This window comes from Glandiceps talaboti, chromosome 14 (assembly GCF_964340395.1).
Source record: "Glandiceps talaboti chromosome 14, keGlaTala1.1, whole genome shotgun sequence".
Lineage (NCBI taxonomy): Eukaryota > Metazoa > Hemichordata > Enteropneusta > Spengelidae > Glandiceps > Glandiceps talaboti.
In genome coordinates this window covers 15,490,921-15,518,795 of record NC_135562.1, presented here as the reverse complement: position 1 = coordinate 15,518,795, position 27,875 = coordinate 15,490,921, and the positions used below count along the sequence as shown (strand labels likewise).

The window sequence follows — 27,875 nt, the reverse complement described above, 5'->3', positions numbered from 1 at the left end:
GTTGGAATGACCGTTGCTCAGTTTACTACTACCATTTGTGATTCCTTTAGAAGTGCTTGGTTCTGTGTTGGATTTTGTTCCTTTCCTTGATTTGTCCCTGGAAGTGCTTGCTCCTTCATCTTTCCTGGCTATTTTACTGGGATTAGGTCCACTTGAGGTACTTGGTGTGTCTGTGAATCAAAATATGACAACTATTTATTTCTGTATTGTAATATTTAAATGGCCGATAAACAGAAAATACATCGGACTGGTGCAGATCCTTCCAGTTGCTAACACATGCTGGTGAGGTGTTAGTACCAACCAAGTGTTAGCACTTAGCTAGCCAGGTGTTAACATAGGACTTGTGCAGGCAGTACAAGTCCAATGTCTAACACCTGGCTAGCTGAGTGCTAACACCAGGCTGGCACTAACACCTCACAACAGCATGTGTTATCAGCTGAAAGGGTTGGCAGCACCACCCAGTATTAACGTCAGACTAGCTGTGTGCTAACACTTGGTTGGCACTAACGCTCACCAACATGTGTTAGAATGTAAAGGGTTAATGCCAGCACAGGTGCTAAAAGTGGGAATGGCATTAACTCTTCCAGCTGCTAACACATACCGGGTTAGGTGCCAGCCCAGTGTATGCACTAAGCTAGTCTGGTGTTAACATAGGGCTGGGACTGGCAATCCTTTCAGCTGCTAGCACATACTGGTGAATGTTATGTGCCAGCCTGGTGTTAGCACTGAGCTAGGCTGGAGTTATCATACATTGGGCTGGTGTAGGTATTAACCTTTCCAGTTGCTAACTCACGTTGGCAGGATGTTAGTGCCAGACTGGTGTTAGCACTGAGCTAGCCTGGCCTTAACATTGGGCTGGTGCAGGCATTAACCCTTCAATTTGTTGACACATGCTGGTGGCATGTCAGCAACATAAATCTTTTAATTCAATTAAGACAACCAATGTGACCAACTTCAAGTCTTTTGTATAAATGAATACCCTTCAAGTTGTGGGGACGACAACCCTAGTTTTCAACCTAACTTGTTACATCAATTGAGACAGTCCAAAGGATACATTTCCGATTTTAACAGAAACTTAAATGTGACAGATCTCAAAAAGACAATTATTTCTAATACATGTTCTTTATCTATGCATACAAAATAAGTGTCTTACCTTGTGAAGCTGTTGATGTACTTGGTTCATCAGCTGATAGTTTGTGTTTGGCTGCCTTCTTTGCTTTCTGAAATAGTAGAAACAGGTTACACTCTAGTTATCTATACTTCTCTGTTTAGTATTCACTTGAGGTCTTTGCCATGGACACCCATTGACTCATGGGAGTCAGCAAAGATACGGCAAAACAGAAATATTTAAGATGATTCCTGAGTGCTTATTACCTCCAAGTAAAAGAATCATGAATATTCATGTTCTGCTATTTACATATGCATGTCTGCTGACTCTAATGAGGTAAATACATGTCCAAGGAAAGAAACTTCACTGGACAATGGATGGGGAACAAGTTCAACTAAGTTTAATGCAAGTTATGTAAAATTATGAAGTGACTCCCCGAACTAAAAATTAACAAAAATACCTCAACTTCTTGGATCCCTTTTAAGGTCCAGTAAGAGTTTAAATTTTACCAGATTCTCCATTCCTTGAACTAAAGCTGACTAAAATGTTATGTATCCATGATTGTATTAACTTTGAATGAAATCGTACCTTCTCTGCTTTTGCCTTTGCTCTCCTTTCTTCCATTCTGTCTATTAAACCGTCTATTTCTTCATCTGTGCCATTAAGAATAACGTCATCACCCTGTGTGTAAGCTGCTCCACACTGTAAGAGTACGTAGGAGATAAAACAAGTTAGACTATGTTATGCTTAAATATCCATCGTGTCGTTGGTTATTGACTGTAGCATAAATAACTGACAATGTAATGACAAGCTAGAACTATAAATAGATTTTTTTTTGTTCCTTAGAAACTCAAAATAGATACAGATGGGTTTGAAAGATATCTTACTGTAAATTTGCCCAAGTTCCCACAGTTGCTTCTAAACCCAAATTCTTGACAAAATATATTGAAAGGTTTCTACCAGACTCCCCATCTTGTAGGCTTACCAAAGAAAAACACGACATTGAAGTGTTTCTGTCTTCTACACAAATATATTTTTAAAGACAGATTTACACAAACTTAGAAAGCTGGGCCTTCCACGTTACAAAAGCACAAAAACTGTGTCCGTTCACACATACCCCTAAAAATAGGGTTTCAATCCAAGGTTCTCACATAAATGTTTTCTTATCAGTGGAGTCATAAAGATTACATTATAGTAAGTCATTCTTCTGTTAAGGCCCAACTTTTTTTCTATAGCTCTGCCAGACAACTGCTTTCTCACCCAAATTGTAATCCAATGGGAAATGGATCATAACTCCTCTCTCTATCAGTTGGGTATTTGTTTGTACACAGATAACTTTAAGTTGAGCAAAACATGATAAACTCTACACACGTCACTTTATTCAAGTGTTGGTTGTTCTACTTACTTTGTGACAGACATCTGATTTCACTTCTTTCATAGCTCTTTCTGAGAATACACACCCACATTTAATCAGGTAACAGAATCTGTAAGAATTAAACAGTTAAAAAAAATTATTCCTCACACAAAAACTTGGTAGCACTGACTAACAGTCATTATCTGTTGAGTGTTCAAGATTAAACCAATCGAGACACTGATCAGGATAACTTATAAGTTAAAATTTCTTTTTTGTTCAAACTGTGAAACCTTTTGCTGTGTTGCAAGCCAACAGCTTTTGTAAATTTTAGTAATAAATTGTGACGTGTTTGTCCAACAATAGTGCTCATAAAGTTTGACAAAGAGGAAGTATTTGCATTTTTGGTATGTGGTTTCTGTCTGTCAATGTACACCCATTTTATACCCACCTGTGTCTGCCATTCATCTCTAGACCACTGACTGGACAGATATAGCGTGACTTCTGTCTGTCGATGTATACACCCCCTTTATCTGCACCTGTATCTTCAAATGCTGGGTTGTCTGTCAAATTCAGCACTTTCACGTCCTTCAACAAGAACAACACCCTTGTCAGTAAGTTTATCCATGGAAAATAGAATTAAATTTTACAATATGGTAAAGAGATTGAATATCGTTTTTGTGTAAAGATACTTGCACTTTATTGGTGTTACTATGAAAAACAGAACAGTCTAAAAATAATGTTAGTTTTTACATGGCTTCCCACACTACTCTCAAATTGTTTTACAACTACTACATTTGGCATGGCGCAACAACCCTTTATAGTTTTATACTTACCATATATTTTCACATACAATGTGAACACACATACATACACACACACACACACACACACATGTACACACAATAATACACACACACACACACATATATATGTACGTACTATTACATAAACATAGACACACACATACACACATTCAGAATCATACATAAACAGACACACAAACACACACACATATATATATATGTGTACGTACTATTACATAAACATACACACACATATACACGTTCATACACAAACAGAAACACACACACATGTACATACAATAATACACACACACACCTACCCACATATACGCATATATACTATTACATAAACAGACATACACATATACATGTACACACACACACACACACACACACACACACAATCTGTACTCACCTTCAAATTCCTGATGTGTTGTGCATTCTCACTAGTTGACTTATCCAGCAAGTATTCCAAAACTGACTCTTTGTTGTACAGTCTGAAAAATGCAAATTTTAAGTTTTGAAATAATTATAACTGAAGAGATAATAGACACTCGCCATTATCTGTCAGAACACCAACGATGAGTTAGTGCAAGTATTGTGTGCACAATGATATGAGTATTTGCAATGTTCTCTGTGGCCATACTTTTATGAGCAGAGCCAGTCTATGAACAGAAACCAGTGAAAAACCTCTTGGCAGTGGCACTTACAGGAGTCCTGTTGTAGGAAGAATTTTGAAAGCAGCCTGTATATTTGTAGAAATAGTCACTTACTTGTGGAGTTTAATGTATATTGTACATATTTTACTACTAAACTAAAGTAGCCCAGGCCAGGCTATTAAAATACAAATAAAGTAAAATGTGCTGGATCATTTGAGTAGCTAGTGTATAATATACTGAATGCATATTTATGAAAATATATGCACATTTTATGCAAATTACACAGTATAGTGTGTAAAATTACTAATGTTTACAGGACTTTGAGCACATGTATTCATTTGCATATAGGTATGCAATAATACTTTCAGTATGTGCAGTGCAACTGCAAATACCACTAGTATGCCACATGCACCAATGCAAGTAATTGCTGGTACCTGTAATAACTGTGAGGATAGACGTTGGTGTTCATAGTTTACAGGTACATAATATACTATATAGTTTATAGACATATACATAATGCATATCACATTGAGTAAATATTCTGGCTGTTTCTGATCTCTATATAGGGTGTAGTGCGATACATTTCAATTCATACCCAAGCTATAATGGTCTTACCTTCCAAGTTCACATGCAACAATGGGTTGGGTCAGTGGTTCTTGACTTATAGCACATAGACACCACTTGGCAGCCAACTCCATATCTTTGTCTTTCTGTGTAAGTGAGGAAAATATATCACAAATTTTATACCAAAAGTTGATCAAAATGTCAAGTTGTTCATTTGAAACCAGAAAACAGAACATTACTTGTTCTGGTAATTTTAAGTCTATTGTCATTGGTTCGGTAAGGTACGCCATGATAGGTCGCCCTCATACATTGGTGAACCCCTTTCATGCCAGTGAGGGTGGAGCGACAAGACACGTACACATCATACAATCTATGGTTCTATGGTATTCAAAGTATGAATCAAAACTTTCAGACTTTTCATAATCAAGCTTGTACAGACATAATTACTCAATTCTTAGTCTTTCAGCTGGAAAATAGAATAGTAACATATGGGTTTGTCACTATTCGTCTTAAAACTTGTTAGTGTCTTGGTGCAAAGATGATTAATTTACAGAACACTTCTCATTCCAAGCATCTAGGTTGACAATACGGTAATGATTACGATTTTGAAAAAAAAAAAATTGAAAAAAAATTGTGAGATTGATTGCTGAACTTGTTTTGAAACATTCATTTTAATGTGAAATAAGTGTTGTAAAATTGTTTTAGGTCAAAAAGTATTTCTAATTGTTCATAAATTTTAAACTATTTGCTGTTGACAATCTCTGTTGAAAACATATTATATAATTCCCTTCTGTATGGGGGTGAGGGTTTCAAATTTATTCGAACTCTTGACAGAAACAATATTTGGGACATCACATCATTCAACGGCAAACGATCACTGGGTCCTTTAAGTTCAAGGCTTCTATTCGTACATATATCTACTTATATTCAAATTAGAGACTGAACTTAAAGTACACTTCTAATTCCCGTGGAATAAGTGATCAAGCTGGCTACAAATGTACACAAAGCATAAATTTCACTTCCTCGAATGTTTGTGTGGTGGTTACACACGGAAATAAACTATGCTACTAACCTGTTCTGGCTTCTTCTTCAGCCGTACAAGCTCATCGCGAGTTGGAATCGTTCCTCCGTCACAACCCATGATGGTTACTATAATTCAAAGAGTTTTTGGAATGGTAAAATACAGCAAAACTCGGCAAGAACTCGTCCAAGACGTCGTACTATTTATGTTTCCCAATGATTTGACGAGATCAATGAACTCTCGCGTGACTGGTCAAGTGGAAGAAACCAAATGGAAATGGGAGGTCTGAATAAGAGGTGTGCACACTAAAGCTTGTGTTAAGTCAATATTTTGTACAAGATATAAATAATAGCCATGAATGACCTTCTTTAAAATATTTCTTCATCTTTAAAAAGGTTTTAGTTTAATTTCATATCCAAATTTTCACAAAGTTATCGCGAATGTTTACCAGAGTCACTGGCACTTACCTGTAGATGAATATCATGACAGGACATGAACGAAAGAAGTTTTAGTGATGCCAGAGAGGGCAGACTATATAAAGTCGACTTCCGGTATGCATTCTAACGTGTCCTCAAACGCGTTCAGCTGTTTGTGAATGAAGTACACGTGAAACTGTAAGGTGAGTGTGTGTATATATACCTTATCGCTTCGATGTCACTGTGTGTGATTTAAGATAATTCAGGGGTTTTTTTTGGTCAAAGGAGTACTTAATTTAACATTTACGCTAAACAGCGCGTGTTCCGTCGCCTAGGTTCGTGTCCATAGTCGAGTCTGTAGTCTAGACTAGAAGTGTAGGTGTACGTAGTGTACGCATGATGGGGAGATCACGCTCCCAATAACAAATTTGAAACGGTTAAAAAGCGGAACACTTACTGTGTTCAGTCGCGTCCAGATTGCCCTCTCTGTCAGCCGAGTATGTATCTTAAGTTATGCAAGTTCACGTGCTGTATGGTTATGCGGTGTACATTACCAGTTATAAGTAGAGAATAAAATGAAATAATTTATGACATTGTGATTGGAATGGATTATTTCACTTATGTTGTCCACTTGGACATTTGAATTTTAATCTAGACCACAGGAACAGTTTCGCGTTATTCTGAGAATCGATTGTTATTCGATATTTCACACGGTCATAATTTGTACACCTTGTTATGTTTGGAGAAGTGGTAAACTGGACACACCCGGCATTGTATGTCATTGTAATTTGTATAGATTTTTACACACGTAAACCTTTGCTATGGTTTGCAGCACAAGTAATGGTTTTAGCCATTTAGACGATGTGTATAGCCCTTTTGTGGTTTTTATCCTCAAGCTGAGACAAAAAGTGTAACGTGTTCCTAAAGTCTGACTGACTTTTTATGTGTCGTGGCCTTGGCAAGAAGTTTTTATTTAATACGTATTACTACACGTTTCACTTACTTTTTGAGCATATTTTACTAAAAGGTGACACGGATGGATAAAATACCGGGGTAATTATCAACATCTGTTGGCATCGATAATCGAAATCGGCAGGTATGAGTTAAACTTTACCTGAAAGTTGTGTTGGGGGAAACCCTTCAAGTACTTGCGATCGCGAGTGGGCGTTAACGACGTTTACATTACGACTTGTATGCCACGTAGATCATCGTACAGTTGTGTGGATTCAAGCCACAGTCGGACAGACGTTTATAATTCACGTGTCGTATACAAATATGAATTATGATCTGATAATCCTATAAACTGTTAAATCCGTTATTATAGTGTCAATAAACCTAGTATAATATCTCAAATCTCAAATCAGCTGTGCCGCCATTACACACACGCATAGCAACGCTTTTAGTATTACATGCTTATCAAACCTGCACCCATTCGAAGTAGGTTGTTCATTGAAATGTTTATGCCACGTTGACACTAGTAGAATGGCACTATTGTTCACAGTCAGTAATCATTAAGTTTTTGATAGATATGTGTATTAAATATCATAATTAGAATGAGAATGTATCTTGTATTTAAAGCATTTTACCATCATCATCTTCACAGAATCGTTATAATTTTTAGCAGATGACAAATATTAATGAATTATCATATTAAATAGTATATTGTACATAAAAGTAAATACACAATAACCAGATGTTTGCCATGTATACTGCAGGGTATTATCAATTGTTGTTCACATTTATGCAATTTATATTACTGGTACATGCATATAAATTGTATTTTTTTTGTAACACTACCCAGGGTCAAATTGATATAAACTAAACTCATCCTTGACCTAACCCCCTAACTTGGATGTAATTGTTTCATTCTTGTACTGTCCATGGGGTCCTCAGGTAGAAAAGTGGACCACCTATGTTTGACATTACAAATCAGATTTGTTCATCATGTCAGTGGGGTCAAATCCTGTTTGATGTCAAACTGACCTATCAAACCCCCTAACTTGAAAGCAGTTCTGTAATTCTAGTCCTGTCGATCCACCGTTTACATCCTTGACTTTAATTTTTTTCCTGCCAGGTGACAATGTCAGACAAGAAGTGTATATTAGTGACTGGGGGTGCTGGTTACATTGGTAGTCATGTTGTGATAGAATTAATTAATTCTGGATACCAACCTGTGGTTATAGACAACTTTGCCAATGCAGTCAAAGGTAAGCGTTCAATAAAGCTACACTAGGTGCAACTGGACCGTATTTTCAAAACTTTTTTGTTCGATGACATTCTGATAATATTGTACACCCTAACCAGTGTTGAATCAGCTGGTAGTAAATGAATTTGTTTAGTATTACACATAATACATGGTAAATATAAATCCAATTATATATTGATTTTTGGCAGTACATGAAAGTCTCAATTGCAAGCTGTTGCTGTACTTTTTCCGCAGGGAGCTATTCTCCTTATTTGACTATATATTATGTGCCGCCCTTTGGGGTACGTTTTCTAGCCCTTTGGTCTAAAATGGGGTCTGGGTTTTTTTTCGAGCTGAAGAGTCTAAAACAGGGTCCACTTTGCATTATTTTCAATTTTGCTTGGTCTAAAATGTGGTCCATTGTCCTTCACCAAATTAATACTGTCATTAATTGCCCCAAAATGTTGCCTTCTAAGGAAAATGTATTTAAATCTAAACTTTCATCTTTTGAAAACCTGTAATGGTCTAAAATGGGGTATTGATTTTTGGTCAAAGTGGGTCTAAAATGGGGCCTGGGGTTTCCAACACTGGCCACACACCCGTACCAGAGCTGGCAACTGGTATCGTCCCCGGAACTATTTTCTACTAATTATTGGTATTTCAACAATTTTCAGACTATATTGGTTGTCTGATCGAAAAAATAAAATTCCAGTTACAGCTAGTGTCACTTTGAAAGGCCACAATTAGTAATATGAACATTCCAAATTTAGTGGTGTGAACATATACATTTTGTAACCACTACTAGGCCATTCCAGACTGCAAACAGGAAATTGAGAATACAGCGCCCTCGCTTACATTAGGGGTGTCATCACCTCATAGTATCATTTCTTAAGAGCTATGTTCCATATATTCTATAGAAGTGTAAATCAGGGATGTTTTTCATATTGTTCAGACATCCAGGAAAGCAGCAGTGCTCTATGATTAACTGAGTAACCTATACCATGTATACCCCCAATGTACACACAGACAGGAAGTAGAGCGCCACCATGGCAAATTTTGGACGTGACAGGGGACTGAACACAATGCATCATTCTAAAATTAGTAGTCATGTACCTGTACATTTTTTATGTGAAACTTTACAGAACCTTAAAAAATGTGTAAACCAGACCCTTTCGTTTTGTTGGTCAATGACATGAAGTGAGAAAATATGGTTTTATAGGACACATACCTGCATACTTTTTTTTTATACCTGCAAACTTCACAGTTTCAATATATTGTATTATTAACATAATGTTTTTGTGTGTCTACTTACAACAAACAAATATTTACATTGGAATAAGTGCATCATCAATCAATTTTTCATCTCAAATTTCAATATGTATACGTGTCATGAATTGTTTTATTTCATCGTTTCATTCTAGGCGGAAATGGAGACAAACCTGAAATTATCATACGAATAGAAAAAATTACTGAAACAGAGGTCCAATTTTTTGAAGTTGATATTTTAGATAAAAAAGCTCTTCAAGATTTATTTTCAAAGGTAAGATATTTTGACCAGTTGTCACTCTTCATACTACTACACAATATTGTGTTCGATGGAATTTCTTCTACAGTGAAAACCAGGAGAGTGGAAACAAAATGTCACCTGGCTTAACAAAATTCTTACTAATGTTGCTACATTTTTGTTGTCTGACTCACCAAATATCCCACTAACATTAGTATATATTGTCTGGCTTGATGAAAATTAGAATACAAATTGTTACATTGTAGTCAATTGACATGCCTGAAGAAGTATATATTGTTACAATGTATATAATTTGGCTACAATCTTATAAAATAATGGTGACTTATGTGGACAAAATGTAGCAATGTTGGTAGATTATTGTCATGTCAGATAATAAAATCCAACAATGTTACTAAAAAATCAGACAGTGTTTTTTTGTATACTCAGCTGTTTTTTGATTGTAACTCTTTCTCCCAAGGGGATATTTGTTTGTACACTAGTTGGGCAAAGCAGATTATTGCCCATAGCAACAAATGATCACTTATATGTATATTGCAAAGATAACATCAGGGTTGGATAGGCAACTTGATAGTCATTCAGAACACATATATCTAGCATCAATTGGCATGTGGATAAACATTTTTTTAAAAATGTACAGTTGTGGTACAACGTCATTGGTGGTATTTTTTAAATGTACAGTTGTGTCACAACGCCATTGGCGGTATTTTTTAAATGTACAGTTGTGTTACAATGCCATTGGCGGTATTTTTTAAATGTACAGTTGTGTTACAACGCCATTGCCACTATTTTTTTACTTTACTTCTTAAAGGGCTATGTTTTAATCCTGGGTCATAACATTAGTTTTATCTGAATAAAAGGTTACATGAGATTGAAATCATTGTTTTGTTCTAGGCCAAACTTTTTCTATCGTTGCAAAGCAACTGTTCTTCACACCTACACCTTAATCCTAATCCAAAGTGGTCCTTTAAACCAAATGGATTATTGTATCAGAATTATGTAGTGAAGTCATTAGGGTTACATAGGATTATTCTTTCGTTCTGGATTAGCTCTTTCTTTAGCTCATACACACAATTGATTTGCATGCTTAGAATTTTATCCAATCTGAAGGGGGCCTTTATTATATATATAATAAAATGAAAAATGTTTTATGAAATGTTGACCTCGGTATTAAAACGCTCTTCATATCAAGAACATCAACACCTTATCTGAGTCTACCAAAGGGTCATGTGTTGACACTTCCTGGTTATGTAAGAAGTATTTTGCTAAAAATGTTGTGAAACCTTGTACACAGAGGAGAGAAAGTCCTCTAAAATTTGCATCGATTTATATAATATTGGTGGAGAACCCCAGTAAAATAGAGAAGGGAGAAACCTGGAAAAACTTGCGGAGATTTCCATATTAATCTTGTATCAGAACGTTACTGCAGAACCCCAGTAAAAGAGGGGAGAAATCTGATAAACTTGCATCGATTTTATAACTTGTATTTTGATTCTTGGGAGGAGCTCCGATGTGTGAACACTATTGGAACTCGGGTACTGTAGTCATTCATAAAAACATGTTTTTAAAGCAGTGGATGTGCATTACAAAATTTATTGTGTACAGTGAATTTAGGGGAGAAATACCAGTAAATGTTTGTTAACTGGAGTAGATTTTACTTAATATGCAGTTTAACAGAAATCCCCATTTGAGAATTTCTGTAGAACTCGAAAATTTGAGTTTACATGTAATACCCCTAAATGTTTACTATAGATGACTTGGTTTGGCCTGCCAAGTTTCCTATTCAGGATCAGCTCACTTGAAAGTCATCAGGGGTGAAAGGTTAAATTATTTGAAATGAAACCTGTGTAGTTTTCTGTCAATTCTGAACAGTTGGAGTAATTTTACTGTTCTCATAAATTTTGAATGTCTGTTAATGTTGTCGTCAAGATGCCTACTGGTAGAGAACAAAAAAAAATGACTTTACAAAGGTCAAAGGTCAAGTAGAGAACTTAAAACGTCTATTGAGAAGGAAACTTAAAACGTCTGTCGATTGACTTGTCAAATAAAAGTGAAATTGTGTAATCTGAAGGAGGCAATACTTGACTAAATGTCAAACTACTCGAAAAAGCCCTCTCAAATGACTATATCGTATGTACCGCCCTGTGGGGTGTGTTTTCTAGCGCTGTGGTCTAAAATGGGGTCTTTTTTTTTAGCTGAAGAGTCCATGCATATTATTTCAATTTGGTTGGTCTAAAAATCTTCCTTTATCAAATCATAACTGTGCTATTTAATTAATTGTCTCTGAAATGTTCCTCCTGAGGGAAAAATCCAAGAGTGAAAATTACATTATGCAATCTCGTATTTCCTTAATAATAGAACTACTGCAAATATAGTTAGGTCTAAAATGTGAGATCGTCTTAAAACCTGTAATGGTCTAAAATGAGGTATTGAGTTTTGGTCAAAATGGGTCTAAAATGGGGTCTGGGGTTAGCAATATTGGGTGCATACCCCTTACCAGAGCAGGCACAGGTCTGCAAATATAGAAATTCACCAGAAAAAGGCGTACGTCATATATCTGTGGTCAGAATTGAAGCCCTGGTGTGTGTTGGATTAATTCTACCATGTTGTAAGATGAGTGTTGTGACTCTACTGAACAATGTTTCCATGGCAATTGAAACCCCCTGCATGAACATTGTACTCACATGGTCAATCACATGTGTGGTGTTCCTGATTGATGTCAAGTTTAAAATTGAATTTTTTTTCAGTCTAAAACACTACACCAAAAATTTTGCACAAAAAATCGTTTTGGGGTTGTAAAATCTTGATATCTAATATCTAAGTGGAAGGTTTCAATGTTAGATAGTACTATTAGACACTTGATGAATTATCAACAAGTGAAGTATCACAATTGGATAGATTTTGCAATACTAATCTGAAACTGTTTTTGTTTGATTTTCAGTTTAATTTCTATGCAGTAATACATCTAGCAGGGTTGAAGGCGGTAGGAGAGTCAATGGAAATACCATTGGCGTATTATAAAGTCAATGTTGGCGGCACAATAAATCTACTAGAGGTAAGTAGAATAATTTGTAGGAGAATCGGATTCAGAATCAGAATCAGAATTACAGTAGTCGCTCCTTTAGGGGAGAATCACAATCGTTGCACCTTTAGGGGAAGAATCAGATTCAGAATCAGAATCAGAAACACAGTCACTCCTCAAGAATCAGATTCAGATTCAGAATTAGAATCACATGAGTTGACATTCGACAGATCATCTCGGCCAGTGAGAGTGCAGATGTTGATTACTAGTTACGTGTGTATATATGCAATGTATGTACGTACGCAGGAATTGGTGAAGCTCTTCCTTCCACACGTTACATTAGTATGACCAAGGATATCCCCAGACATGCAAACACCAACTTATTTACACTTGATTTCCATGTATTATATACTGTTTTGCATTCTTACCAAAATTCTCTTCTTCTTTTTTCTTCAATTACACAGGTTATGAAAGAACAAAAAGTACATAACATTGTGTTTTCTAGTTCAGCAACTGTGTATGGAGCACCACAATATCTACCATTGGATGAGAAACATCCTGTTGGCGCCTGTACCAACGCTTACGGCAGAACAAAGTATTTTATTGAAAATATCCTAGAAGATCTTAGTAAAGCGGAACCAGTAAGTATTGCTTTAGGATCACATGTGAAATTGTGATGGTTGAGTGGTTAGTGGGGCTGATTTTTAGTGGTGGGGGGGTGGGGGGTTGTGCATTGATAGATTAGCATGAAATGCCCCTAAAAAAAATCAAGATCAATTTGTTAGCAAAATTGAGTCAGTGCAGGATCCAATATGGCTGCCCAAAACTGTGTTTATAACTCTATGGGGAAAATGAAAGATTGTCAATTTCCTCAAACACAAGACAGTTTACTCCCAAATTTCTTGTATCATTTCCAAAAAACTAGAAGAAAGCTTCCCTCTAGCAAAGTTTGAAGAGATAAGAGCTTGGATTTCCAGTGAAATATTCCTCCTTGAAGTAAATTCTGCTGTATTATCAACGTGACGGATATTTGCATTAGCGGTTCAAGTGCGACTCTCCCGACTCGGTGAGCCAGCAAGTTGGGTGTCATAAAAATTGTTTGCATCCGTAATGAGGGAAAATGCAGCAGAAAACACAGTCACAGTGTAAGCACAAGTACAAATAACTCTGAGTTACCCACACTGGAAATCACATGTCATCGGGTTCTGTTATTATTACATATATTTATCCAGAACAACAAATTTCTGTAAAAATAACACTATGCAATCACGTGGTTTCATGTAGAACAAATGGTCGCATTCTCATTTACATATCATTTGCATACAGGTACAATAATGTTTTTCGTATTGCACTGCAATCCATATACCACGAGTACAGGTATGCAAGTGCAGTGGTGCAAATAATCTCTGGTAACATATGTAATAATATCACTAGTATGCGAGTACACCAGCGCAAGTAATCTCTGGTAACATATGTTATAATATCACTAGTATGCGAGTGCACCAGTGCAAGTAATCTCTGGTACATATGTAATAATATCACTAGTATGCGAGTGCACCAGTGCAAGTAATCTCTGGTACATATGTGATAATCTGTTCTATTCCATTCAGGACTGGAATGTACTCCTACTAAGGTACTTCAATCCGGTCGGGTCACATAAATCCGGATTGATTGGGGAAGATCCACAGGGAATACCAAATAACTTGATGCCGTTTGTAGCGCAGGTAGCAGTGGGAAGGAGAAATGAACTTAAAGTGTTTGGTAATGATTACGATACACCAGATGGCACAGGTAAGTAGTTGTGGACTTTATATGCAAGAGATAAGGTACAGAAACTTTGGTAAACATCTAACCAAGTTTTATCTTAAAGTATGCTATGTCAGGGATTTCTATTCACGATGACAACAAACACTGACATTGGGTCACCCAACAATTTAACAAGCTAAATTTTGTCTCCTGGTTGGCCATTAACCGCCGATTTGGTACTTATTTTATTGCAGATGAAAACAGATATAAATGCAAATTGTATAGTTTGGACTTGGCTTGAAACTGTCTTTACATGTTCACAGTTTTATGATTATTTTTTTATTTTTACTTTGTCTTTGCGTACTTTATATACTATTTAATTCATCATCACCATTTTAACCAATCAAATCACAGTTAACATAGTCTACTAGATTGGATTGTCATTGTCTAAACCATTGCATTTTATCATTGGGTAGCACTTTAGTGCAACCATTGCCAACTATGACACAAGAAGAATGTCACTCAGTTTGTCCCTACTGCACATAGCATACCTGTAGACTTGTAGGACTAACACTACTACACTATTTCAGCTATCCTAACTGTAGCCTTATACCTGTAGACTTGAAGGACTAATGCTACTACACTATTTCAGCTATCCTAACTGTAGCCTACCTGTAGACTTGAAGGACTAACACAGTCACTACTACACTATTTCTGATATCCTAACTGTAGCCTACCTGTAGACTTGAAGGACTAACACAGTCACTACTACACTATTTCTGATATCCTAACTGTAGCCTACCTGTAGACTTTAAGGACTAACGCTACTGCACTATTTCAGCTATCCTAACTGTAGTCTACCTGTAGACTTGTAGGACTAATACTACTATGCTATTTCAACTATCTGACATTTGTGATTTGCTGAATTTCCACTTTATCCTCCAAGATGAGATGGACAGGCAAAAAATTCCACAAATCCAAATAGTAGTTTAGGATAGCTGAAATACTAAAAGTAGTGTCTTCCTTTCACTGTAGGGGTACGGGATTACATACATGTGGTAGACATTGCCTGTGGTCACATCGCTGCACTGAAAAAACTGGAAAAAGACTGTCACTTTAAAATCTACAATTTAGGCACAGGACGGGGATTTTCAGTCTTAGAAATGGTGAAAGGATTAGAAAAGGCTTCTGGCAAAAAGGTGAGCATCCACTTCTTTGAAATGTTGAGGGCGCTGTTTTTGCAAACTAAAAGTTTGTTCAGAGCTGTTGCTTCAGTGATTTGGTTACTCAGAATTTGAGGGTGCTATTTTGATAGTCTGTGTAGCACACTAATGTTACACTGGGGGGTCAAAGGTCTCTGGGAAGCACTGGATTGGGAGATTGACTAGATGTGTTGAGGGCGCTGTTTGAGAAGCTGATATATTTTGATAGGTTAGATCTATTGATATGTCAAGAATGTAGAGTGAAATGTGTTTTGAGGTTCGACCCTAAGAACTGTGTATGTCTGTCAGAATTTTTAAGTCCATTCAATTTTTGCAGTTTGATCAGTTTTCATTGCAGGCTGTTTAATCTGTAAAGTCTGGGTTTTCAACTTCAACAAATGATTTGTTTTGATGTAAATTGCATTGTTTTTTGGACAGATACCGTACAAAATAGTGGAGAAGAGGAGCGGTGACATTGGTTCGTGCTATGCTGACCCCACATTGGCTGAAAAAGAACTTGGATGGAGAGCAGACAGGGGACTGGATGAAATGTGTAAGTCTGACCTTTGAACTCTTCATTCATTCATTCATTCATTCATTCAGAATACCATTCCACCTACATCACGTATAATTTCAGAGAAAACATCAAGATGTCGTTGACTCCTAAGTGCCTGTTACCGTTAGTGAAAACGTCATGAATTGATTCTGAAATGAGTTGATTTGATATGATTTGATTTGACTTGATTGTAGGTGAAGATTTATGGCGTTGGCAGAAGATGAATCCAAAAGGTTTCAATAGTGACAACAACGTATGAGGAGAAGACGGCATTTCAACATATAACCACCAAAAAAAACTATCCATCATCATTATCTGACTCCATTGTGGACAACTCAAAGTCAATATTTGTTTTGATATTTCATCTTTTGGCAATACAGGGACACAGCTAGTCTAGTTAGACATATTGTCTCAGGTACACGACTCATGGGGGGGGGGGGGATTTTGCTTCTAACAGTCTCCATTTCCAAAACTCACCACTGGTGGTGCACTTCTTCCAGTCTCAGTTACCCAAGCTTTTGTTATCAGCTAGTTATGTGTGTATTTGTCTGCATAAAGAAAACCGGTAGGAGAAATTCTCAGCACAAATTCTTTTTTTCAAAACAAGGGGGGGGGGGGGGGGATCATCACTCAGAATGGTTTTAGAGAGAGGCTGATCCACATGATAACTCATGGTGTCAAAAATGTAATTACAAGTCTTCAATTCTGGGTGACAATATTACTTAGTTGAATCTCTGAATTGAAAAAAAAGTTGACTTTTTAAAAAGAATTTCACTGCATTCATGTGATATATACACGGTGAGTTAAAAATGAAAATTAGGAGTCATTTTCAATAAAAGAGTCCAGTAATAATTACCAGCTGTTGTGTTCCAATCATTTATGCAGCATTTCAGCTGGTACGGTCAGAAGAAGTGAACCACCAGTATCGTTTGTCAGGATAAAAAACATTTGCAATCCATTACCTAGTATGTCCACAATGCTAATCTGTAACTATGCTAACTCTTGTAGTATATGAGAGCTATCGCAGTCACAGATCCAGTGCTGTGGACAGTCTTGTTAACAGGATTGGAAATAGTTTTTTAACCTGAACATGCCCATGCCCATGGCTTCTATGGTAATTTCCCACGTTCGAGTACACTTAATAACCATTTACTTAGGGTGCCTTTTTATACCCCTTAGTCTGCTTCCAAATATTTTGTTTCTTGTTCCCATATCATGTCCGTCAACTTTTTTTTTATAGATTTTGATCAACTTTGTTTTCCATTCCAGCCATCAAATGTTGAGTTTTATCTCAGAGTTTCTTATTTGAATATGTCATAAAATTTGATCCCTTTCGTTTCATGATACTGAAATATACATTAGGGTATTTTAATGCTACAGTAGTTGTGACTTCAGTACTGTGTATTAAACATTGTATCTAGACTACCAAATTAGTAGAAGTCCACAACACATAGACTACTAAACATTGTATCTAGACTACCAAATTAGCAGTAGTCCACGACACATAGACTACTAAACATTGTATCTAGACTACCAAATTAGCAGTAGTCCAGGTCACATAGATTACTAAACATTGTATCTAGACTACCAAATTAGTAGTAGTCCAGGACACATAGACTACTAAACATTGTATCTAGACTACCAAATTAGTAGTAGTCCAGGACACATAGACTACTAAACATTGTATCTAGACTACCAAATTAGTAGTAGTCCAGGACACATAGACTACTAAACATTGTATCTAGACTACCAAATTAGTAGTAGTCCAGGACACATAGACTAGTAAACATTGTATCTAGACTACCAAATTAGTAGTAGTCCAGGACACATAGACTACTAAAACTTTGACTTGGCCATTGTGCTGTCCTCTTGAAAACTAAGCTGGTCTGTCAGTTGTACTCTAAGCATTGATACTTTTATTAAGGTCACATAAGGTCACATAAGGGAGATTCCACTATATAAGGTAATACTTGAATACAAATAAACTAAATACATGTATATATCAACATTCAATATTGTGGTCTACTTTTTTTGTTAGCACAACTGAATTGAGTTCAGTTCTATTGTGTTATAGGGAATGAGGTTTGTGTGTGTGTGTGTGTGTGTGTGTGTGTGTGTGTGTATGTATGTATGTATGTGTGTATGTATGTGTGTATGTATGTGTATGAATGCATATGTATGTATGTATGTATGTGTATGAATGCATATGTATGTATGTATGTATGTGTATGAATGCATATGTATGTATGTATGTATGTATGTATTGTGTATGTATGCATTTATGTATGTATGTATGTATGTACGTATGTATGTATGCATGTATTTATGTGTATGTATGTATGTATTGTGTATGTATGCATGTATGTATGTATGTATGTATGTATGTATGTATATATGTGTGTGTGTGTGTGTGTGTATGTATGTATGTACGTACGTACGTACGTACACGTACATACGTACGTACCTATGTATGTATGTATGTATGTATGTATGTATGTGAAAGAACAGTTCATTTAATATTGCAGTGAAAGGGATCAGACTGGAGTTATACAAATTATGACTAAAGTTTGATGTTTGGATTTAAAATACTCAAAAACTACTTTACAGATTGATATGAAAGTTGATAGGGATGTTTCTACATGGTCTAGTTTCATACAAATCTTTCAGTGGTGTAGTAGGGGAAATCTGGATCTAGGTATATCACTTGTTAAAGTTGGCCTGTAGGTGGCGGTATACTCATTTGATTGTAGATGCTTGGTAGTTTTCATATCGAGATTATTACCATAGTAAGTGGAACAGAAGAAATAGTAATTTGAAGTTCTCTGCTAATGTGTTAGCCTGTTCACTGCACTTTTGATTTACAAGGTTAGCTGTCATATCTCTTTAATATCATTCATAGTCCGAAGCTTTTCCCGAGAACTTAAAATTATCGGACTCCAGGATGTTAAATTTATATGAGTGCATGTATGTTACATGTAAATTATCAAATGCCCTTCCACTAATCATGCTAACTCCTGTGATTATCTCGATAATACATGTTCATTTACATAATGACTTCATTTAAATAATGAGTCTGATTCATCATGGTTGTAGGCACTGCTGGTCTGCAAGGTATGCCATTATGTGGCGCCCTCACACACCAGTGAATCCCTTTCAATAGGCGGGTGAGGGATAGCTCTGGATGTATACACTGCAGGGTTCTGACTCATCGTCTCCCCTCTACTATGGAGATGATGAGTCGGAACCCTGCAGTGTATATATCCAGAGCTAGGTGAGGGAGAGTAACATAACGTATATTACAGTCTATAGGCACTGCATAGTGTGATCAGTCAGGCTGTTGAGTGCCCCCCCCCCCCCCCATACAAGTTATTAACCAGTTTATTGATAATTACAGACCAAGCTTTGGCCACAAGTGGTCAAATGTATGACAGCCAACGTTGCAACTTGAAAGAGCAGTGAACAGGCTGCTCATGTTATAACTGCAATTCAGTTTGTTTCAACAAACTTGTAATTCAGTAGGGCTATAGCTGTCACAAAATGTGTGTGTGTGTGTGTGTATAATTTATAAAGTCAAAAACTGCCTGACCAATTAATTAATTGCCTTGAGATTTGGTGGCAGCAACATTTTGGGTGTCTGGAAGTGGATGAAAAATAGTTCAAAGATAAGTGATCCGATCAGTTGTTTTCAAGTTACGTCCAAAAGAGTAATTTTCTATCAAAGCAGTCCTTCCATAACTGTGGAAGTCTAGGAGGTATGGTTACATAATGTTACAGTTACTTGGCTAAAGTCCATGGGATGTTCCATTATCCTGTAGGGATGTTTTCAAGTTTGCAGTGTTTCTCTCACTTCATGTGTATGTCAGACATTCAAGTTCAGTTACACACATTACCATTGTCAGTATTTTTTTTATCAATTCTTAGCAGTCATCCACAACTCTCAAAACATAAAACTCAACCCAAAATATTCAAGTTTGTCTATACATTTTATTATACCAACTTTACATGTTTTTTTTATTTTCCTGAGGAAAAGCTACATACAAACATTGCTACATCTTAACCAAATTATCAAAGTCCACATTACTCTGTTACTATGGAAATGCATTATTCAATATTATTCTTTTCTTCATAAAAATTTGGAAAAGACAATTTGTGACCACTGGTAGGCCCCATTCTACATATACAAAACTCGGAAATTTTGAGAGAAAAATTACAATTTTTTTTTAGGGGTGGGGGGGGGGGGGAAGAATATGACACATTCTGTGATGATGTGATTACATTTCATATTAGTTTCACTGTCTTACTCGGAAGGGGAATATAATTTCTGACATTTTACTGAGTGGTGATTCATTCTCTGTATCAAATTATTTTGATTTGACCCAAATACAAAATTTAGTACATGCTGCTTGTTATCTCCAGAAATTTCATTTTTTCATTTTGACCAAAGTACAGAGATTATGAGTGGTTCCAATAACAGAATTCTGTTAGGTTAGTTAGATTTTTTTTTTTGTACAATTTTGTATGAATTCTTTTTAAATCCTTTGAAGTAAAGCAGATCACAATATTTCTCCCACATCTTGTAAAAATATTTTCCTTATCATTTTTTTTTTTTTTTGGGGGGGGGGGGTGTTACATCTTTTAAAATACCATATTACGAGGGACAAAGTGGTTATTGGAACCACACATTTTTTTTTTAGTTTGGCCTGGGTTTACAATTATCTACATGATTAGACAACTTTCTTGTACAATGAACATTGGATGAACTTTGAACCTTGACCTTTGACCTCACATGTACTTCAAAGACTTACAGCAAAAATGTCTATAAAACAGCAACAGATTTTTTTTTACTACCGAATAAACAAGTCTTTGTTGAAGACATAGACCCCAACATTTTACATAGAGAATTGTATACAACAAATCATACAATAACAAGTCTTTATAGTAAACTTCACCAAAATTGGCCCAGTAAACAAACAGCTGTGTATACAGTTGACAGGTATGTTAGGCCTCTAGTAGTACTCTACTAGAGACCATCACACAAACCCCCTCCTGGTTTTGTTTTATTCATCACTGCCCCCTCCCCTGTTTTTGGTTTCATCAAATTTGTTATATCAATGCTGTCAACTGTCATCAGATCGACGGCTGTATAAACCGAAAGATCCATCGTTATTTTGCACTTACGTAACCACCGCAAAAACCCTCGCAGTCAGTGCTTAACGTAAGCACAAAGATGAATCTTTCGGTGTACGTTAAATACAGCCATGACAACGCCATGTCTAGTAAATTGATGACAAACCTATGGTGAAAAACTGGGCACAATTTCCTCTTTTTGTGGATTTAGTTGTGAAATCCTGAGTCAGGCAGCTTTCAATAAAACATACATCTCTTGGCATGAGACTAAATTGAAAGATGTCCATGTTGGAAGAGAAGTTGTATCAATTTTTGTTATCTATAAATGTTTTGTTGAAGTATTTTGGTATTTATTAAACTTGGTTGTAAATCTAGTTGCCTAGCAATATTGGCCCCTATGTATAGTTGTTTATGTCATTCTTATCAGTTTTCTGGTACATGTACTAACTTTTCAGTTATCATATCAGTATCTGGAGACATTTTCTGGTAAAAGTTGACTTTAATGTCACATATCTGATTCTGTGAGATTCTGCTATCCATAATGTACTCATCCAACAGCTGAATTGCAATTAAGGGGAGCAAAAGACTGCCCTCTGTGTTAGTAATCCATGTCAATAGACAGCGCCCTTAGTGTTAGTACATATGACTGTAAGCATCAATAAACAGTGTCCTTGGTATTGGTGGCTACTGAAGGCGCTGTTTATTACTATGCAACAAAACTTGCACAGCATTGTAATATCCAAGTAAACAGCGCCCTCAGTGTTGGTATTTATGGCCACAGAGGGCACTGTTCATTAAAACCCAACAACATAGCATTGTAAACTGTACCTTACTCTTTATATATAATTTAAGTGTTCAGTTGTTTCTTGTTTATTTCCATCTCTCGGCTCAAAATCTATAAAGTTTCACTAAGCATAATATTTCTGACATGACAAAATCCGACTAAAATCCAGTGGTCATATACATTTTTGAAAAGTTTCATAATATATTTCTTGAAGCGGAAAAATCCTAGCAAAACATAAATTGATTTTTGAAGGCAAGAACAGCTAAAGTCATACATAGCATATTGAAAAGGTCAAATAGGGTATTTGTTTGAAATAGTGAATTGACATGTCGCTCTCTTTCAATCTACAGATGTCCTTTTCAAAGTAATTTAACACATCTGAATTGAAATGTACACACAACACCAGTTATCATAACCCGTCTACACTGATTGGTTGGTTCACCTGGGTATCACAGATTTACTCAATTGATATTCATTTTCACACCTGGGTGGTGATGTTTGTTGGTTGGTTGGTTCACCTGGGTATCACAGATGAACTCAATTGATATTCATTTTCACACCTGGGTGGTGATGTTTGTTGGTTGGTTGGTTCACCTGGATATCACAGATGTACTCAATTGATATTCATTTTCACACCTGGGTGGTGAAGATGTGTTCTCATGTTTGTTGGTTGGGTCATCTGGGCTACACAGATGTACACATACAAACACCCAAGTGCTCAAGATGTGTACTGATGATGCTTTTTTTGTACACCTGGTTTTACAGGTGTGTTTAAATGACATATTAACATGATTGGTTGGATCACTGCATTGCCAATCTGGTGTTTACTGTTCTACATTTACAAGGACCACACACACACCTTCAGACAATTCCATAAAAAATGGCATTGAAAAGAACAACTGAAGTACGACAAGAGATGAAAATGAGTCAAGCAGCTACATATATATGTATTAATCAAACAGGTACTAAATCTGGCAAGTGTATTAATCAAACAGGTACTAGACCCTACTCAAATAGAAGTGAAATCCTCATGGTGTCTAACTTAGAACCCAAGTAAAGAAAGTGTGCTAGGCAATAGATAGAACAAATATGTTCTCATTAAAGGTTACATACTCATTTCACTGTAAAACAATTTTTTTTTGCTTATATACACAGATAGCCAGATAAAGGCCAAGTTCATTCTCTGCATTTTCTATAAATTTTTTATTAGGACAAAAAATGTAACACCAAACTACAATTTCGTCATATATAAAAAAAAAAAAAATCACATAACAAGGTAGTAGGGTGTGATCACGTAAACATACACTTCCCATATCACAAAGGAATCGCATATGTTATGCTAAAAGTGTTCATATGGATGGAGGATTGGGTATTTAGTTCTGATTTTTAATTTATAAAACAATTTTATCATGGGTTTTTAACTTGAAAAATGTGAAACAACATATGCCAAGTCTTTGTTTGTAACTCAATAAATTGCAAAATATTAAGAAATGCGTGAAATGTTTGTTATTGTGCGTACAATGACAAACTTTTTATAATTTTTTAAAACTATTTTCAAAGTATTGACTGAGTTACAAACACAGACTTGGTCTGTGTTCTGTTTCGCATTGATTTTTCAAGGCGGAAGCCGTGATAAAATTGTTTATAAATTAAAAATCCAAAATAAATACCTAATCCTCATCCATATGGCTGATTCTGTATATGGTAAGCATGGTAACTGTACTGTAAATTTCACAGAAGTCACATTTTAGCTATTTTGCGATGCTGTTGCCATGGGAACACTGCAATGTTTGAGTGATGCCAACTGACCTGAGGACATCAGGTTTTGGGAAGACTACGTAATGAGATGGTCAAAAATTTCCATTTTCACACAAAAAAAATCTTTTTTTTGGCATGATTGAGACTTTTCATTTGTATTGACAATTTCTACAGGCATACATGTACTAGAACTACTACCCTTTCTAAACATGTAGAATTTTAAACAAAAAAATGTCATATAAAGACTACATTTCTACATTTTTGCTCTTTGCATACCACTACCGTATCTGTACATGTTTAAATGAGACTTTTTTGAGATAGATACCATGAAGAGCTGTGCATGACAGTCACCGCTCAAAACAAAATAATTGATCACTGCGATAAAATAGTGCCAATGCTTCCAATGATAGCAATATTCTAATGAAGATCGAGAGCCCTCCAGTGTTGCCCCATTCAACATATACCTTTGAGCACCCTGAAGTGCAGTGACCTTTTAAAGTATACCTTTACAATGGATAGTGCCCTCTAGTGGTACAACTTTAACCAAATGACAGCGCCCTCAAAGTTTTGTTACTAAAGTCAAGCGCTATGGCCCAACTGTATTATTCACAAAACTTAACATTTCCATTTTGACTGAAAATTTAATTTGATGAAATGAAAATGTTATGCCTTCCCCAGTTAATAACAAGACCTGTCTCTATAGCTAACTCACCACTAAAGTGCGCTATTCATTGTAAAAACAAGAGCTGTAATCATAGGTAACTTCTACCACTAGAGTGTGCTATTCATGAAAACAACCATTTTGTCAGCTATTTAGTATTAGAGCACAGAAAGACATCCTTTAAATTTCCTCAGTTTTTGTAAATACTTTAAAATTGTGACAAAATGTGGTATTTGATTTACAAAGTACTTCAAATATCTTTACTAGCTGCAGGCTATGCTGTCCCCTTCACCCAAAGTCTTAGAGCTGCTCTAGCTGTAACTGGGGTAGTATATTCTCCAACAGACAAGTAACAACACATTCACTGAAAATTGTTAAAATACCAATAACTGGAATTAGTACATGTTCATTTGAGGTCAATTTTAAGTTTAAATTTTACAGTAATGTGTTGAAATTATGATCGCATTGGGGGGGGGTACTGAGTTTTAGGTGTGGACCCAAAATTCATTTTGATTGAATATATGAGATGTACAGCTACACAAACAGGTTTACCCACAGGTGATTCAGTATTCTACAGGGTGTACGATATTACGAGTAACTTATTAAATCTGACAAAACAGTTCCAAAAAAAAACCCATTCCAGTTACAGCTCGTGTAGCTTTAAACAGAATTGCAATATTTGTGCAATACTAAATTGTTACACTAATTTGAAAAGTACATGTTGTCTATTTCAGCTATTTATGTAAAGTTTTACGTTACACCGTCTGAATGGTTTCCGCAAACACACACCTACTGCATTTCAATTTTTGGCACCGTATTACTAAGACCTAAGGAATGGACCGTCTCATGGACCGTCTCATTTTCACGAAAAAAGGGGTGAATTGATAAACTTCTTTTCCAGCTGTCTGTTTCTGAGCTCTAACTTCATGATATGCAAATTTTGTCTGAACTTTGCACTTTGACCTCCGCGACCCCTAAAACGATTGACAGCACTGTGAAAAGTCTTACATTGACTCACAAAAAAGCTCATATACATAGGAAAGGGCAAAAAATCTGATTAAATTTAGTAAGATACAAATCAGTTTTTTAAAAAAAACTACAAACCATTCATGTAAGCATTGAGATGTAGGAATACATACTTGACATATAAAGATAACAGGTGAAAGGTTAAAGTTGAGAGGTCAAGCTCAAAACGCAACGATTCCTTTAGACTAGATTCTGGTCCTATCTCATGACAAGAGGGCTTAGAGAATGACGACAGGTAACAGCTGCCATTTTTTTTTGTCAGGATTCTAAACTAACTTTTGGCATTCAGTCGGTTTTAGTAAGTATGTTGAATTTTGTCTTGCATTGATTACTGCAAAGTACACGTGTACAGTAAATACACAGATAAACTTAATTGACAGCTCCACTATGTGGGCAGGCATATTTGTTTCCAAAAGCCAATCAGATCAGTGCTTTGCCATTTGAAAATATTTACCGGCCGGGGCACAGACCAATCAGAATGCAAGGAAATCGTAGCCAATTACAACCATGGATAAATTAGCCGTTACTGGTCCTAATATTGTCAAAGCTGATAAGGGACCAGAAACCTGTCTACAATTCTGTATTCCATTCTGTGTTATAAATTACAACCTTGGCAGAGATGATAGATAGGTGAAAGGTTAAAGTTGAAAGATCAAGTTCTACTCAACAATTTCTTTATCTTTTTCTCTGTTGTAAGTTACAAACTCCTTAGAGATGACAGGTGAAAGGTTAAAGTTGAAAGTTCATGATCAAATTCCATGACATGCACTGTTCTCCAGATAATGTCTTTCTCCAAGGAGCAAAACTACAGTCCTCCCCAGTAAATGTGAGATAAAAAGTTGAAAAGTTGAGGTCAAACTGTGGTGTGACACAGGTGTGCCGTCTTAAAATTTCCTCCTCTGTGAAGCTTAAAACTGAAGTTACTGTCAAATCCTGTTTCCAGATCACTGTACACAGGATGGTAAGACGTCACCAAGACTTGATCACGGTACAAGCGTAGACACTACAGTAGCTATACTCTCAATTGTTCCATATCCGAAAGAAATGACATCCCTGTCACATTTTGAGATAGGCATCCCGTAGATGTTAATATACAACTGTTGTAAATATCACTTGAGTTGTGAGTTCTCATGTACATATTTTGAAGTATCCGTGTTCAACCATGTATTACCCTTTTATATAAAACAGTGCCCCCAAGTCTATAACCATACAACAACATACAATTTCAAATCATAACTAATGTCATATAATTTGGACAATGATGATCAATAACAGAGATGTTTTTGTACAGGCTATCACACTTGCAGTATTGAGTCATGAGAAAGACACAGACCTTTGACACAAGTAAATATTTACCAATACACGCCAATAGAGGGCACTGTTCACTAGGGTGAGAAATTTTGATAGAGGGCGCTGTTCACTAGGGTGAGAAATTTTGATAGAGGGCGCTGTTCACAAAAATGATGGGAAATCTTTATTTTAGTCATACATCAGTATTTTTAAGAAAATGAATACCGATTACAAGACATGTTGGAAAGGCAACACATGAAGTTGAACACAGACTTAGGTACATGGAACTCAGAACAAGAAAAATAACTAATTATACCCTACATCAAATGGTAGTGTTGTGTTGGTTTTGTTTTTTTTACATAATTGACCACTGATTGACTCCCTGGCTATGTACATATCATTGTGTGTGTGTGAATTTCACGTTACACATCAGCTGGAGAAGTACAAGATAGTCAAAACCACAACATAGCTTGCTCAGCTATCAGACAGCCGTTATTTGTAAAATAAAGGAGGAGAAAAACAAACAAAAAACATACAGGATACAGTTCAAAATTAAATATTCTCTTCTGCATAATTGTAAATTGCAAATAATAAGATCTGCCGACCATCACGGTCGATGGAACCTGTGGATCAGAAAGAAAAGGAAAAGTTATCATTATGAGATTTCTGAAGTACCCATAGTAATATTTCCATTGTTCAAACTAGCCAAACCGTTATCTTAGGTAATAGAATCGGAAGTTATGCTTCTCAGAATTGGATATCGATAATTTTACAACAAATCACAAAGGAAAGCTTGTTCAATTTTAGATATATATATCATATTTTAACTACTGAATTTAATTTCCTTCCATCTGGTAGATGTCTTAGATACCCAACTTGCAGGATAAAGCGGCATAAGAACTCTTTCATACCATCTGCAGTGCAGCTTTTAAAACAAAACATTTTAGATTCTCTTGTTGTAGTGTGAATTGTTCTTTGATGTTGTGTAACCTTTTAGTTTGTTTGTTGTGGCTTTGAACTTTGTCTTTTTTCTTGAAGTGCAGCTGTTTTATCCACTAAACTGAATTGCCC

At 36.0% G+C, this 27,875-nt stretch overlaps 3 protein-coding genes across 8 annotated transcripts in view; 1 reads left to right on the top strand and 2 right to left on the bottom strand.

Annotated features, from left to right (window-relative positions):
* Positions 1-5,737, bottom strand: part of LOC144445474 (replication termination factor 2-like) — a 7,880-nt gene extending 2,143 nt beyond the window's left edge. Inside the window, exons 1-8 of the mRNA XM_078135037.1 lie at positions 5,561-5,737; positions 4,540-4,634; positions 3,681-3,762; positions 2,911-3,047; positions 2,514-2,592; positions 1,697-1,810; positions 1,154-1,220; positions 1-170 (exon numbers count right to left, since the gene is read on the bottom strand). The exon at positions 1-170 is cut by the window's left edge and continues 2,143 nt beyond it. Of these exons, the coding sequence (XP_077991163.1) occupies positions 1-170; positions 1,154-1,220; positions 1,697-1,810; positions 2,514-2,592; positions 2,911-3,047; positions 3,681-3,762; positions 4,540-4,634; positions 5,561-5,629 (813 nt within the window). The 5' untranslated portion in view covers positions 5,630-5,737. The remainder of the gene's footprint in view (positions 171-1,153; positions 1,221-1,696; positions 1,811-2,513; positions 2,593-2,910; positions 3,048-3,680; positions 3,763-4,539; positions 4,635-5,560) is intronic.
* Positions 5,738-6,054: 317 nt separating this feature from the next.
* On the top strand, positions 6,055-16,765 carry LOC144445506 (UDP-glucose 4-epimerase-like). Its single transcript, XM_078135092.1, has 9 exons — positions 6,055-6,128; positions 8,000-8,132; positions 9,532-9,650; positions 12,574-12,687; positions 13,119-13,295; positions 14,265-14,445; positions 15,436-15,599; positions 16,041-16,155; positions 16,353-16,765. The coding sequence occupies exons 2-9, from the start codon at positions 8,006-8,008 to the stop codon at positions 16,415-16,417; spliced, it is 1,062 nt and encodes a 353-aa protein (XP_077991218.1). The 5' UTR covers positions 6,055-6,128; positions 8,000-8,005; the 3' UTR covers positions 16,418-16,765.
* Positions 16,766-20,780: 4,015 nt separating this feature from the next.
* LOC144445541 (phosphatase and actin regulator 2-like) overlaps positions 20,781-27,875 on the bottom strand; it is an 86,181-nt gene continuing 79,086 nt past the window's right edge. For all 6 annotated transcript variants that reach the window (XM_078135130.1, XM_078135135.1, XM_078135136.1 and 3 more), the window contains one exon: positions 20,781-27,427. In XM_078135130.1, coding sequence (XP_077991256.1) covers positions 27,412-27,427 — 16 coding nt within the window. In that variant the 3' untranslated portion in view covers positions 20,781-27,411. The remainder of the gene's footprint in view (positions 27,428-27,875) is intronic.

Excerpts from the sequence above, each read along its gene's own strand:
- LOC144445506 (XM_078135092.1), top strand. The coding sequence starts at position 8,006 with ATGTCAGACAAGAAGTGTATATTAGTGACTGGGGGTGCTGGTTACATT. Across the intron at positions 12,688-13,118 it reads GCACAATAAATCTACTAGAG|GTTATGAAAGAACAAAAAGT; the intron begins GTAAGTAGAATA and ends TCAATTACACAG. Across the intron at positions 14,446-15,435 it reads CGATACACCAGATGGCACAG|GGGTACGGGATTACATACAT; the intron begins GTAAGTAGTTGT and ends CTTTCACTGTAG.